This window comes from Anneissia japonica, unplaced genomic scaffold (assembly GCF_011630105.1).
Source record: "Anneissia japonica isolate Jap-2015-1 unplaced genomic scaffold, ASM1163010v1 scaffold7731_len1735946_cov199, whole genome shotgun sequence".
Taxonomy (NCBI): domain Eukaryota; kingdom Metazoa; phylum Echinodermata; class Crinoidea; order Comatulida; family Comatulidae; genus Anneissia; species Anneissia japonica.
In genome coordinates, this window is record NW_022758997.1 from 713,520 (window position 1) to 729,718 (window position 16,199).

General features: G+C 33.1%; 1 protein-coding gene across 12 annotated transcripts in view; it reads left to right on the forward strand.

The window, feature by feature from the left end:
- LOC117125542 (CUGBP Elav-like family member 2) overlaps nt 1-16,199 on the forward strand; it is a 93,782-nt gene that overhangs the window by 33,209 nt on the left and 44,374 nt on the right. For all 12 annotated transcript variants that reach the window (XM_033272066.1, XM_033272067.1, XM_033272074.1 and 9 more), the window contains exons 3-4: nt 6,289-6,371; nt 12,063-12,111. In XM_033272066.1, the coding sequence (XP_033127957.1) occupies nt 6,289-6,371; nt 12,063-12,111 (132 nt within the window). The remainder of the gene's footprint in view (nt 1-6,288; nt 6,372-12,062; nt 12,112-16,199) is intronic.

Here is a 16,199-nt window from a genome sequence, read left to right on the forward strand (position 1 = left end):
TTCCTAGCTTCTCTAGTCTCGTTTTTGATTCCTAAACTATGCTGAAAATAGCAGGCATACCAAGCCTTGTTTAAAAGACTGAGTTGGCAAAAATGGCTACTGGTCTTGGGCCATCATCATTCATGGCATCATCTTTCATTCCTTGATTTTGTTCTTTGGCCTAATTGCTAAAGTGTTCAATGGTTTTCATAGCTCTAATTTCTGAACATCTCACTAATAGTGATGTGCTTACAAAATAGAGAAAACGCATATCTAAAATGGTTTGAAATACACATTACTTAAGAAATCATTATTTGTTGTATAAAAATTACACATTCACTGGAAATAGAGGAAATTTGCCATTACCGGGAGGAGCACATAAATTGCAAAATGAGCTTTGAAAGTTACATTGTTAGCAAGGTATTTCACAGAGACTATAACAGGATTCCTTTGTGACGATGTAATGTACTGATATTGTGAGCAAAGTACACAGAGATGAAAATTTCTCTACTTTTAATATTAATGAATGTGATAGATGTTAATATTTTAAAATTGGTTAATTTGATGATAGTAATATTCATAATTATATTTATTCATTCCTTTTATTCAGCCATACAAATTTAAATATACACTAAAAACAGTTCAAAAGCTGGTAAGGAAGTAAAAAGGGAGCCAAATTACTATAACCCACAGGCTTTGCAATCCAAACTAAAGAATTCACAATAATTAAGAAGAAGAATGAAAAATAAATTTCAATAGGAAAGAAACAGGTATAGTAAGAGGAGGGAAAACAAAATCACAATCGAAAGGTCACACAATAATTTTGGTAAGGGCAAGAATCAGAAATATTAAGTTCAAAGGCAATTTACAGAATAAATATTTCAAAAATTTCATAAACAACTAAGAATAGGGAACTGTATGTTTGTGCTAAATACCTATATTCAACACACATTATTGGCTTAAGATTAATAATGCAGAATATTCTATTAGTTTTAGCTAATTTGATTATCTTGTTGTTTTGATGTCTTTCTTTTTAAATGTAATTTTTATATTTTTCTTGTTGTTAGGATGCACCACCCTTGTGCCACTGATTCAAAAGTGCATATATCCAAATAAATTATTATTATTATTATGATGATGAAATCCCTGCAACACAGGCTATTTAAATGAAATGATGAACCAATCTCTTTATAGCTATTAAGTATACTGTGTGAAGATCCACCGTAATATAATGTTATATTGTCCCATATCATATACTGTATTATATTAGTCTTAAATAGCGTTGGCTTGTGATGTGCATTTGCGTTATTATTCTGGTCATTGGATCAAATACCTATGAACACAAACTCGGTTCCCTGAGGGAGTTTTCCATAATATTACAGCTAGAATGAGTGTATTGACATGCAAACCTACCAGGTACCTACTTAAACTTGTGTATAGTGGGGCTTGCCCAAAGACACATTAGTAAGCAACCAGAAATACACTTGAACCCTTGATCTTTTGATTTGCAATCCCAAAGCCTAGCAACTTCACCCCATGCTTTCAATACAGTATAATATTATGATCAATACCACAGCTCAAGTATCTACTGTCAATTCATATATTTTTATTTTTAAAATTACTCTTCTGCATCAACAATGACATTTTCTTTTCATATGTTATGAGAGAGGAATAATACATAATAGATACATGCAATGTTTTGACATTTTGGATAATTCATTTTTTTTAGTGCAGCATAATGATGTGTAGAAATTGTATCGTATTCTTGAGATTGCTTCTATTAAAACCAAGTAGAATGAACATTATTCATTTTTGAAAGAAAAATACAGTTGGCTTTGATAGTTGGCAGGTCAAATATTTAAGTATACCTGTACCATCGTAGTATGTGTATAACAATTTTCTGGTTGGTTTAATGTTAGTAGAAATAGTCAACTGGTACAACAGGCCTGTATCGGGAGGGGGGAGAGAACTGCCCTTTTCTAGCAAACCCCCTCTTTTCTGGCACCCCCTCTTTAAATTTCCCTAATAATTCCTCCAACCCAACTAATGTACTGCATGCAGACCCACCCAGACACAGACATTTTCAAACATATCTGCTTTTATAGCATTATTTAGACCCATAAGGCACAAAAATCCTCTTGCTTTGGAGGTTTCGCCAACCACACTGGGGCTTCAACTGTGGACCTAACGCCCAGAAAACCCCCCTCCCCTTGGAAGAACCTGGCTACGGGCCTGTATAATAAACCACACACCCATCTATGTCTGTGAATAAGCTTAACAATCTCTCTCATTATATTTGGTATTCACAAAAATATTCACTTTTTATATAAATGGTTGTAATTCACATTCCTGGCACACCTAAAAACCACAAAACCAAAATAAGAATATCTTGTGTGTGTTAACTGGAAAAGTTATACTATATAACGTCCACTTTTTTACATTTCATTATATAAAAAACAAAATATCACATTAGTAGAAAATCAAAATATGAGCATTTCTGAGTCCAAACTTCTATTCTGTAATAAATCGTAGCCTCAGTTTCTAGACTGGAGGTGGAAACATTAACATTGTAATTAGAATGTTTGTGTGACCGTATTGTACCGAGCATGTCCCTTGTGCGTGGTAAGTTACAAAATGAATTCTGTGTGGAGAACCAATAGTTTCCTAATGTTCAGCTCTATACTACGATTCTCAAATACTGTGTCTAGCTAATTTCAGATACCATGAATATTGGACATGCATTCAAAACTACTTTTGTGTCATTCTAGCTTGACCTGGTCTTAACTGTGACCCCTGATGCCAAATGATAAGATACCGACACTGTGGACCGCATAGGTTGATGCATTGTTGATCCATAAGATATACATAGGCTAGTGCTTTGCTGAATTTTCTTTGAACAATGAATGTTAATTCATGCTTGTAGTAGGATAATATTTTTTAAACGGTTGAACTTGTAATCTAGACTTAGTCTTGTCCTTTCAGACAAGTCCTTAATTCCAGGACACAAACAATTAATTTCTAAAGGGCTTTGGTGTCACTGATCACACCAAGTCAATGCTAATCACATGTTAAGCTGTAGTCCTAACCCCAGTAACATAATAAATAAAGAAAATATTGTATTATTGTGTAGTTAATACAGTACGGATCTACTCGCACCTCACAAAAAATGCTGATCCTATTATAAAACATTAGACTAGCTCATTTATCATTTTCCTATTTTGTCGTTTTGTTTTAAATGTTTATTTTTTAAAGGGTCCTGCATGTAGAGCAATGTTTTTGGTGGGATACCCTTTTCCACATAATAAAAAAAATGTGAATTCTGATGTATGTTTCAGTAATTATAAAATAAAAGATATTGAATTGAATTATCCTGAAACCGAAAGGTCCACTGATTGCCATCTTTAGACTGTAAATATACCATCTGTTTTCAGACTGTAATATTGCAGTAATATCACTAGTTCTGTGATGGAACACCGCGTAACCCCAATATTGCGGTAAATAGTTGGTTCTGAGCAGGTACTGTAATACTCACGCAATACAGTATTTAGTAACACGGCTTGAGATGCAAAGGTTGTTAAATTACTACGCCTTTGTTAACCCCAATAGCCAACAAGTAATTTGGTACCTATTTAATAATAATAATAAATAATAAATAATAGTAGTAGTAATAATAATGGCATCTTGTAAGGGGCACGTATCCATCTCAGAGCTGCTCCGGGGCCATTTCCAATTGCAAAGAGCAACATTTTTTTCTGCATTTCATTTATTATATTTATAAAGGTTATTTCATTTTATTTTAACCCAGCACGATATTCAATAGGTTACGGCCCAGGCGTGGTTGCAGCTCTCCTTCGCCTCCTTACACATACACAACGAAATCTAAATTTAGTAGCATAGCTATGCGATCGATTTGTAGATTTACCATTATTCGGAGAAATAAACTTGAATAAACTAGCCTACGTACAGATTTTAAAGCAGCCATTATAAGTTATTGAGCTACATTATCGTTCCACCATGCTGTGCTGTTTGTACGTGGGCCGGTTATAGCAAGGAGGTATACCTCCTTGGTTATAGCAGCAGTATCAAGTAAACAAATGGGTTGTTGACCATGGGATAAGTTGAAATTTACTTCCGGAATAGTTTTGTTACACGTATTTACTGTGAGCTAAAACTTGCTTGCACAGTCAACCACCCACTGAGTGCTCAGCGCAATTACCCGGTGAAATAAACGGTATACGGTTGGCATTTTTTACTCAAACGGGCCCTTAGACCCCTATTAAAGGGCTGTGAAGTGAAGGAAATATATTTACGGCCAACCCCTATAATTAAGGGGACACTTTCTGCAATCCTGAAGTAGCCTATAACTCATTATTCTATGGTATCAAATGTAGTGTACAGTAATGATAGTATGACCTTTGATCACTTCATGAGGTTTCCTTCAGGCTATTTATGTTGTCCTCTGACATTAGTTTAAAGAAAGTCCTTTGGAGAGAAACGTTTTACAGCCAGGACTACATTCTCTAAAGTTCACTGCCCATAAGGCTTTTTCAGTGGCAATACGAGTTGTTTCCTAATCCTTGGAAACGCCATCTTAAGTGCTCTGTTAATGATTTCATACAAAGTATGTTGCTAAAAACTATAAATGTTTTGGATGAGAAATTATTACTCTAAAGCCAAGTGGAAAAGACATATAAATATAGTAAAATATATTGAAACTTAATTTCCCTATAATAACATTCTGTAGCATTAAACTCCCACTTTCTGAAATGGATTCCTAGCAGAAAGTATTGTACTGCCGTTTTTACCAGTTTTGTCAATTTTGTGAAGTGTAAAAATTTTCTTATTTAATTCCTCAGTCGGGATAATGAGTGGTTTAGATATCAAGCATGAAAGATTGATTATGTTTCAGACACCGTTTCCACGGATACTCATAGAAGCAATTCAATGGTTTTGGGAAAAGTAAGAAAATAATTATTGCAAGTGAAGAGTAGTTTTATTTGAATATATAACCACAAATGAGAATGTCATAGTAATAGAGATATTACTATGGCAACCATTGTCCCATTTATATAATCGGATTGCAAAATGAAACATAAGCAGAATGAAAATACGAAAAATGTTTAAAGGGATGAAGATGCAGAAAATTCAATTGAGAAATGATTTAATAATAGTTTAAGTGGAATTAAAATTACCAAAGAAGATAGATTGCCAATTCAATTATCTACGGTAATTCATATTATCTGATGATGAAAGTGATTGATTTATTTTTCAGTTTTGCTTTAGTTTTCTATAATTTAATATTTTTGAATTCACTTAAAAGTACTAGTCTTGAAAGTTTTGTGCGCAGTACTGTTTGTCGTAGAAACACCTTACAGTATGTAATGATTCAGTTTTTGCAATCACTTAATTCACAGTTCAGTTTTATTTAGTAACGGGCCTAGCAAGATGACTTGAAAATATTGGATGACCTTTAAAAATTTATCATGTATCAAACTGAGAATTGATAGTTGGTTGTTATCAAATTAATAATTTGAGAAACACAAACTCTACCTTCCAGTATTTTAGCTTGGTACGGTAGTTAAGATTAGGTGTCCCAATGAGAAAATTTAAATTGATTATTCACTCATTACACTGATCATTTTCCAGTTTACGGTAAATGATTAAAATTCAATGAATTCAATTTGCAGCCCCTTAAAGATGTCCAGGTAAAAAAAACTAGGAGCATTTATCGAAGGCCATAACCCAGAGAATGTTTAATCCCTTATATATATGTAGTTTTATGTGTTTTTCTTGGTCGGGGTTTTATATATTTTTTTTTTCATGGCTAAAAACAGACATCCATCTTGTAACTGGGTGTCTGGTGTTGACTCGGCTATCCCGGAGAAGCCTTGCAGGAGAACATTTTTTTTCATGGCTAAACACTAACTACAACTCTATGTTTTAAGCCTGGTGTGTTGGCAATGGCGGGGTAACGGCTGGTCTACACTGGAGTCCCGCTGAAAGTGTAAAAGGGGTTTAAGATCAGAATGAATTATAAAAAAAATGAATACAGTAAGACTCTATGATTGTGTTAATTCTTGCATCTTTGCATTAATAATAATAATTTTTTTGTGTGTGTTTGTGGAGAATGTATTAATAATATACAGTGTAAGCTCTTGAATTTGTTGTTATCCTGCAAAAAATGTTATTAAAAAAAATACAAATGTATTTTGCACTGCCTCAGCTACTTTTGCAAGAATAACTTTCCATTTTGAACTTTATGAATTAAGTATGATTTACTTAGTAATAATTTTTTATTTTATTTTGCAGGTTGTTGTTTTGTTACATTTTATCTTAGGAAAGATGCTGTAATGGCAAAAGAAAATCTTCACAATAAGAAAACACTTCCTGGTGTAAGTATATGGATACATGGTATAAATGAAGTAAATTTTATTCCATATTTTCAGTGTGAAGGTCTTTTCTATGTTGCAAAAGATTGTTTTTGTCTTTTGCTTATGAATATGATGTTTTCATCCATTACTATAAATATTAAAAGCTATTCGTACTGGTTTTTTTTTTCTGATTGAACATATATTGTGAAGGTTACTAAATACATATTGTTAAGTTAAAGCCAATGGTGTTTTTTTTTACCAATTACAGATATTAAAAATGAAATGTTTTTGAGTCTTTCTGTGTACTAGTTTCTAGATTAGCGGTAGAAATAAATTCATTGAAGCGAACAGGAAAAATGCATTGAAACAAATCTAATGCTTTTGGTTAGAGGAAAGAAATTAGTAAAGCAAGCTACAATGTAGGACAGATTGCACTCTAATACATACTAAGACTATGTCCGAGATTTTTTTAAAACTTGCGATAAAGACTTAATAAGAATTATGCTAATGGATTCAATCTCTTATTCAAAGTTTCCTTTTTAAGAGCAAGTTCAGAATACACCAAGTATGGAAAATATGTTTAGCAGTGTCACAAGATAGCCATTAAATATTCAATATGTTTTTGCTTTTATAATAATCCAACTCATATCATTGTAATAATTAGTATCAACACAACAGAATACGTATTTGATATAGAGGAGCAGTAGTAATATGGTGATTTGCAATTTGTTGTCTTTCAATCTTAATTATTTTATTTATTTATTTCAATAATATTTAATGAATATGGACCATCCAGCAGAAGCTGATCTTTTGGAGACCCTCAACATACATAAATTACATAAAATCTATGTATCCTTTAATTAGTGAATATTCACAACATATCTAAATGTAATAGGATAGGATGATGGCTAAAAATATGTGTATGCAAATAGCACCATTCTTCTAACAACCTGCTACCCAGTAACAAGAATGTATGGTTCTATTAGAAGGATTCGGCGATGGGTGTCACGTGACCTACAGTAACTTGGGTGTTGGATATAAACAATCGAGTGGCACAGCGGTGTTTTACATAAAGATTGCTATTGTTTATTGCTGTAAAGATCATCATAATTCCTAGTATACTATACCAAATTGATTGGAAATTAAACTTGAGAATTTTGCCTTAATGATTTGCTAATGCTGTAAAGGATACTGGCCGCAAACATTGAGATTTTTTGACAAATGTTTGGCCTAGACCCCTACACATCTACGGCATGGTTAGTTATGCATGATGGTTTTCGACCCACGAACTACGCTGGGATGTTATCTCTAGCTAAGGTTTACGAAGTCTCACTTAAATTTTAAAGCATACAATCCTTGGAGAACGCTAGGATAAGTAAATAAGCACTATTTTGAACAATCGTATTGCCTTCCTAGATATTTATTTCTCACCTTAACAGTGGATGGTTGTTTTTTCGCAACCATTACATTATCTTTTTCTATACTATCGCACTGTAATGTTTTCATGTATACCCAGGTTAAGTCATGTGACCAGCTGTAAACAAACATTGCTGAATCCCTATTAGAATGTATCTGAGTTGAAAACGAAAAACAAAAAGTTGATAAATTGGGAGATGTTACTGTATGTCTAATTCTTTGTCAACTTGAGACGTTTTATATTGAATACAAGGACAGGAAAGATTTTATATAGGTATCGTTCTAATACAGTATTATGCATTAACAATGGCCTTTTACTAAACCTGGATGGAGAGATGCACTTTCGACGTCATCATAAATCAAGTTGAAAGCACTTTGAGAATCATAATTTCAGCAATGGGATATAACTGAGTGTTACTAAATCAATAAAATTATTTAAAATTGGTAAAAACAGGACTGAATATTCATTAAAAAATATTAAAATGTGTAATTTATTAATCCATGCCCGTGTTTTGAGTACAAATAACAGAAGTTGGTTGGATGAAATTAAGTAGGCTTTAGTAGTCTGTGGAAATGATATAATAACTGGAAAATTTCAAGTACTTCAGGTAAATTCACCTGACCACCTTAGAAATGCTTGCCTCTGGTTGTTTTACGAAAGAGGTTGATAAACAATCCTGATCGTGCTAACCGATGGGTGTTCTCGCATGTACGCCTAACAGCTCCTGATCATTATTAGAAAGTTTCTATTATGAACTAGGCATTAGTAAAACATACAGTAGAAGGTGCAAGTTAATATTCTGCCAAAATTATGACCTTTGATTTGGAGTATTGATAAAATGGGGTCCACCCGCTAGTCAAGGTTCGTTTGCCATAAGGACCATTATTTATAAGGTTCACTAAGTCATAATTTGAATGGAGGTGCACTATTCAAAATGTTCTGTATATGTAACAAAAACTAGTTCACCAGTCTTGGTAAAACAGTGTTCACTAATCATAATCAAGGTAAATGTTCGCTAGTCATAAATAAAAAAAATAAAAAAGTTAATTATGATGTGCAAACCTAATTTTTATTATGAACAGCAAAACTTACAAATAGCGCTCGTTTTATTTACATTATGACAAGCGAATCTTTTTATTAATTTGACTGGAGAACCTATGATTATCTAGTGAAACTTTTTTTTTTCCATTATGATAGTTATTGAGACTTATGAATTGTGGTCCTTTTCTGAAAGCAAATGCTTTTCTTGATTATAACCAGTGAATCTGTGGTATCTGTATAGGGTTTAGCTAATACTGGTACCTGTGTTATAACTAGCAAATCTTATGAAAACCTTATGAATAGCGAACCTTATCACTAGCAAGCTTGACCCACTAGAACTTGGTGCCTAGGTGCCATAAAAAAAAAGAGCCTTCCTGCCGTTTGTTCATGCAAACTCAATTGCTGACGTAAATATAGCAGGTTTTGACTTTCTAGTGATCTCCTTATAATGAAAGATTGATCTTTATCTGCTGCCTCTTTTTGACTTACAAAGCATGTGAATGCAGTGGTTTATAAGTCTAGTTTCTACTTTTTTATATGGCTTGAGATTGAGTATTACCGTACTTAATCAAATAAACGTCCCGATTTGAATATATACCCCCTTGAAAAGATGCCCCCTCAAGAGCCTCATTTGGAATACGCGCCTTCGTCAAATAAACGCCCTAGGGCATTTATTTTTTTTTAAAATAAACTCTCCCCCCCTTCCCAAATGACTAAACAAAACTAATGGAAGCAACATCATTCTCAACACATTCTATTATGTTTTTCTAACATGTTTGGATCCTAACATGTTCATGATCACACAATAACACATTTTAACAGTAATTATCTGTTGTAGTTCCACTTTTTCAGTGAAATGAAGGGATTTTAGCGTTTCCATTTTACACCAAAAGACAAAAAAAATAAATGCTTCACTTTAATAAATGCCCCTGCAAAAATCATTCACAACAATAAACATGGTTTGTCTTCTCTTAGAATTTGGATTGATTTTACTGAATAACTGATGTTAAGTATGAAAAATGACAATAGCTCACTCAAACACCCACACTAAGTTGTCCATTATGTTCAACAGGATTTTTGTCGAAAGTTGTCACCACCCAAGTGTGTTGAATTGTCTCATTGAGATGTAATCAAATGCAATGCTTATTCTGGAATGATTATCTTTTTAAAATAAATATAACTGCTTAAAACATTATAGAAAGAAAAGGTCAATGGAGAAAGATAATGTAACTACCATTTTAAAGCCATTAATATTATTACTATTGTATGATTATCTGATTACTCATGTAAATTTTATAATACCTCATTTGCATTTTTGTTTGAGTGAATCTGGCAGATATCATTTCAGTAAATATCACCAAGTCGCTTATTACTTCAACGAAAATCAATATGTCACCATGGAAACTAACTCTCCATTTCCACCCTCCTCATATTTGCCAACATTTTAATCGGCATATATTAGCGTCCATTAATCAACTATGCTCCTCTAAATCTCTTGATTAGGTTCAAATTAAAAGCAACACATATCGGACCTTTGGATATCGGTTTCATTGGTGTTATTCAATCTCCTAAAATGAATAAGCAGGAGAAAATTACAGATGCAGATATAAGTAAAAACACCACAAGGCACTTTATAAAGCAAGTAATAGACTTTAATCGTGATCGCGGACTCATTGAGTCCGATCGTATAGTAAACATGTTTCGAGAAAACGATTCTCATCATCAGTGCAAAAGATGACAAATTTTGCCAAAGCTTATATGGCTTTATACACATGTATGTAAATAAGCAAATTAGAAAAGCGACTAATGAAGCAAACCACAAAACGTAGACACCACCCTTCACTGCGGATTGTTATGTAAATTAGTACACAAGAATCAAACAGCGAGCGTGATATTCAAGTTGTAAATTTGCTTATTAAGGGATGGATTGTTCCAGGTAATATGCAAAGCTTCCTTAACTTTTGAGTTTATAAGCTGATGGGAAGCTGATGCAGATGCAGATATGATGTTATCAATCAATAGTACAAACTATTTCTTTTACTGGTTCTGCGATGTACAATCCTCCAAAAGTAGAAAAACGGTCTGAAAAGTTTAATTTAAATTTGAATGTCTCATTTTAAAGTATCAAATAAATCAACTTCAAACTAAAAACATTATAAAAATAGTTTACTGATTAGCAGACAATGTGCTGCAACAATCTTTAAATTGATTACCAGACAATTCAAGTGTCTATGAAAAATAGGAAATGTATTATGTAACTGTCTGTTGATTTTTCACATTCATATTCTTACCGGAGGTTAATAAGTTATAGAACAAATTATGCAAATAAAATAATTTTGGGAAAAAAAACTATGGAAAAAAAAACTAGAAACATTATAAAAATAGTTTACTGATTTGCAGACAATGTGCTGCAACAATCTTTAAATTGATTACCAGCTGTAATAAATTACCATTCCTTTCCTTAGTGTAATATATTTATTACATAGAACATTCTAGAATTGTATTTAATTCACCAAATAAACAAGTGTAAACCACATTGGTAATTATAGGAACACATGACACCATGTAGAATCCAAGAGTAATATTTAGAAGCTTCTGGAATCTTGGGTACTGTAGCGGAAATAAGCCTATTGGTTAATTATGATGTAAGCTAACCAATGAGGAACCTAGGCAATATAGAATGCTCTTGAATGCTCTGGAGTTGTACAGCTAGGTTATATAAATTGATAGTTTTATCTTTCGGGAGCTCCTTTTTGAAACACATGTTTATGTGAATGTTGTGTTATTTTGATACCGGATTCTAGTTGGAGTTTATACAGAATAAAAGTTTATTTGAGAGTTGTGTTACAACATTGTGAGCTGTGTTTATATTTTATATGTCAAAGCGGGATTCCTAGTCATTTCTATACCGCTCGGAAATACATCAAGTAGGGATTTATGACACCAGCCAATTTAAGAATCTATGAAAAATAGGAAATGTATTATTTAACTATCTGTTGATTTTTCTCATTCAAATTTTTACTGGAGGTTATTGGATAAATTATGCAAATGGCATAAGGAATTTAATTTTCATAAATTTTTTTTTGCTTATGATATATAGTACATCTTTAAAAAAAAATTATTAGTTATAATTCCTATACCATAAAACCTCGAACAGAAACCCAATGGGCTTAATCTTGAGAATAAGCCCTTTGTTAACAGCTTTTGCATTTTAACATATTCATTAAATTGTTTTACTTGTTTCTTCCATTTAGATGAAGCATCCTGTGCAAATGAAACCGGCAGATAGTGAAACAAGAAGTGGTAAGTATTCAAAATAAATAAATCCATACATTTATTGGATAGAGCACGTGTTGCACGATATAATTGTCAAAGGTTACTGTACATGTACTTCTGTTCAAATGCAATTGAATATTACATCTCTTTACTATTTATACCTGGGGCGGATGCAAGATTTGGCGGTAGGGGGTGTGTGATGGTCCACCTCACTGTCCTACCGTTGTTGGGACTGAGAGAATAGAAAATTTTGAGAATAGGGACCTCTCAGACGGGGATCCAAAGTTTTTGCTCGGTTTCCATAGAATTGCTTACCTTATCAGCGACATTCGCTGACAGGTGTGGTTCACAGACGAATTGGGGTGCCTTCCCGATTGCTCAGGGCAGCTAGCAATGCACCCTGATTCGTCTGCGTCTGCAACGCAATCGGAAAATTTGAACCAGGATGATGATGCATAACCATCATCATTATTATAATTATAGTGTTTACATAATTTGTGTAATTTATGTAGCAGATTGTAAATACATCTTAAAAACAACACAACAGTTTTTAAGCTCTCAGAACCATGTAAGCTAGGCCCAGCTGACTATATTGTATACTATACTGTTGAAACATTTTCAGCAGTACATCTGCCATCTTCAGTGTAGTGTTTGCTCTCATGCAATCTTTACAAATGAAGTGAACAATTGCAATACATTGTAATTAAAACAAAGAGGATTTGAAGCATAACTTTAAAAACAACATAATGTATTGCATTGCGTTGAAAAAATTTGATTATAATTACAATGATGTCCCCTTTTACTTAAGGATGTATGACACTGACAATTTTTTTAAAGCATGAGAATGTAATATGAGAATTGGAAAAATGTTATGATTTTAAATTTAGGAAGGGTAGTGGAATTTCATGGTATAAAGGGTAGGATAGTCCGGTTCCATTGCTAAGAAGTAACAGTCGGAAAAGCCTGGCCAACAGATATAGGAGAAAATATTCATATACCAATAATTAGGTTAATTTATAACAACATCTCGGTCAATTTCACCCAGTACAGTGTGTGGTAGTACTACAGTACTGCACTTCCCGCGCGTGACAAATTTACACGTATGCAGGCAAAAAAGTGCTACCCAAAATCAACTACCGCACTCCTGCCTACGCGATCTGTACGCAATCTGTGTAATTTTACCCTCGCGGATTGAAATGACAAATGCAGACTGGTGGTTTTCTGTTTAATATTCTTGAGGTACTAATAGGACACAACATGGTTTTATTTCGGTAAAGCAGTGAATTATACTTTCCCGTTGTTATCCTCCCTCCGCTTTGTGTTAGGAAGTAGTGCCAATCATCAAACACCTCGGGAATTAGAATTCACTGCTTCACCCCAAGCCATGTTTTGTGCTACAATATATACTGTTGCATGTCAGGAAAAATGTAGGCCTAATATAGCTTTCTCGATATTGATTGTTCAGTGTGAGGGCACTGTTTATCTAACAACATACTGATGTTAATGATTAATAATTTAACTATAACCATGAAACTGTAATCCCACAAGGTAGCATGCTTCCTTCCTTGAGCTCGTAATCTTTGAAGAAAGATTGGCATCTCAAATTCATTCTTATTTCAATGTTTAGTAGACTAAACCTTATTGACTACTATACTTATTTACTCTTGGCATTTAAAATTTTTTTTCTCATCTATTGTTTTGCATTCTCTGCCTTAAGCGATTCAGTTTTGTGAGAGGAAATTGGTTTCATAGAGAGATTTTTGTAGTATTAGATTCTGATTAGATACAAACCAATATTGTCATGACATGAAAATTTGTTTGGTAGTGTTCATTTGGTGTTTAATTCCACTGATGCTTGCTGTCTTGGTGGCATTCAGCAGAGGTCAGTGTGGCACATCCTTCAAGGGAATCATTAGAAAGATGCACGTTGTCTCGTCTTCCTACCAATTGGCATACTTACAGTGTCGTTAAGCTACTGTACAGTTATTTGATTTGATTTGATTTATTTTGCATTCAATATCACACATATAACAATAACATTTTGAGAACGAACATAAAAAAAGGAGATGAATAATTAATTGAATGCCTGGATGACCCATTAAGTCTAGTGATTGTACACCAGACTTATTTCCAATGGGGTCCAGAAAAACTTACTCCACTCCTGATCTTAAAAAAAATATTACCAATTATATGTTGGGATTATTAATAGTTGGACCTTTCCACTAATTGCAACTATCCCATAAAGTAGCTGTGTAAAAACATGCAAACCTGTGCGTTTGCGGGACAGACATGTATTCGTAGGACACGCGTATTCCTGCCCCGGTTCTGTCTTGTCCATGGTTCCCATTCCCATTTTTTGAAAATATTTAGGGGGTGGTCTTATATCCCAGGTTCTTAGCCCCAGACTACAGTCCGAAAACATTTTCTATATAATTTCCCCAAAATTTTATACAGGTGCTGTGCCTGATAATCTTGATAATTTGAATTTTAAAATTAGTACATTTTGATCTAGGCATAAGAAACATTCATGAATTATTGTCATGTTACAAGGATTTCCCTAGTTTAAAAATTTTTCATCATTCCTTAGGGGAGGAGATATCACAAAAAGCACAATTTATTTGGATTATAATGGACTTGTATGAAGGGGCAGAGTAATTGCTGTCAAAATCCCACTCGAGAATTAACACATTTGCATTTAATCATAGTTGAGATAAAGATGCATAGTGGCAAGGAAGGTAAAAATGTAGCACAGTGTTATCTGGCATTAATCTAAATGTGCTGGTTTTATTTATTCATTATTACCCAAGCTTCATGATTACAACATTTTTCTATGTAGTATTTATCGATTGAATTGAAAATTTAAAGGAATATTTCTAAAAGATGATAAAGGTACTGTAGGTCCCATTTGAAATATCATTGGTGTGCTAAGTTTTTGGAATTAATTTCCAGTGCAGTGGAAAAAATTGTTTTCAAACCTATAATGGCAGGGGTTTCAATCCCTCACTTTGCATTTCACTTGTGTCTGCACCATACTATTACAGTTTTCATGTTGGCACATAAATCATGTACAAAATATGGTCCATCTAAACTAGGAGTAGTGTGCCAATGTTAACTTGATGTTGGTTGGAGGAATACTATGTTTTCTTCATGATACTATAGCGGGTTGGCTGTATGACTACTTGTAGATACTATGTGTAGCTAATACAGACTTAGCCTTTAAAAACTGGTTCTTAGCAGTTGCTGTCCGTGTTATGATAAAAGTATTAATGGTTTCACATGTAATATGTGATATTAATCATTGTTATAATATTTCTTCACAACGAAATGAGCCTTTGCCAAACACAACAAAAGTAGAATATAAACCTACTGTATGATGTACTTGCCTGTATAGTTAATATAGTAATCTGGCTTTTTCGAGGGGTTTTTGTTGTTGGTTAAATGTGGTGGGTTTAGTTGTTTTTTTTTACTAAGTTTATAAATTTGTGGGATGTAAACAAGAATAAAATCCTAAAAATAGCACCAAATATGTATTTTTACTAGTCAGTTTGTCTTGATAGTTAAATAACATTAATAAATGGTGTTTAGTTAAAGGTCAACTTAAAAATAATATCACAAGCCATTTTTTAATAATAATTTAGAATACTCTATTTGTTCCATCCTGTGGTTGATGCTTGAATACCACATTGAATCTCTTATGAATTGGAATTATCTTCTATTTCTGAATTGAAATTATTTTTTACATTTTCACTTATGGTATTCCTAAATAGAAGTACTGTATGTAGTGATCCATGTTTCAACACCTTACTACTAGTGTTTCTAGATTATACTGTTTTATGTAAGCACATAGTTGCTTGCGTTGAATTGGTTTCTAGCTGTTTTAATTAATTAATTTCTTAAGTTTAGCCCAAGTAAATACAATTATGTACTTGTTAATTGCTGCATCATCAATCATTCTAGTTATCAGGATTTGTATTCTTCTTGCCATGGCCTTGTGTTTTTTTTTATTTCCATGCTAATCGCCAGGCCAATATCATTCATCATATGCAAAGTTAATAACTTGTAATAATAACTGTATTGCAATCTATTGAAATTGTTCTTCTGAACCACTGTAATAA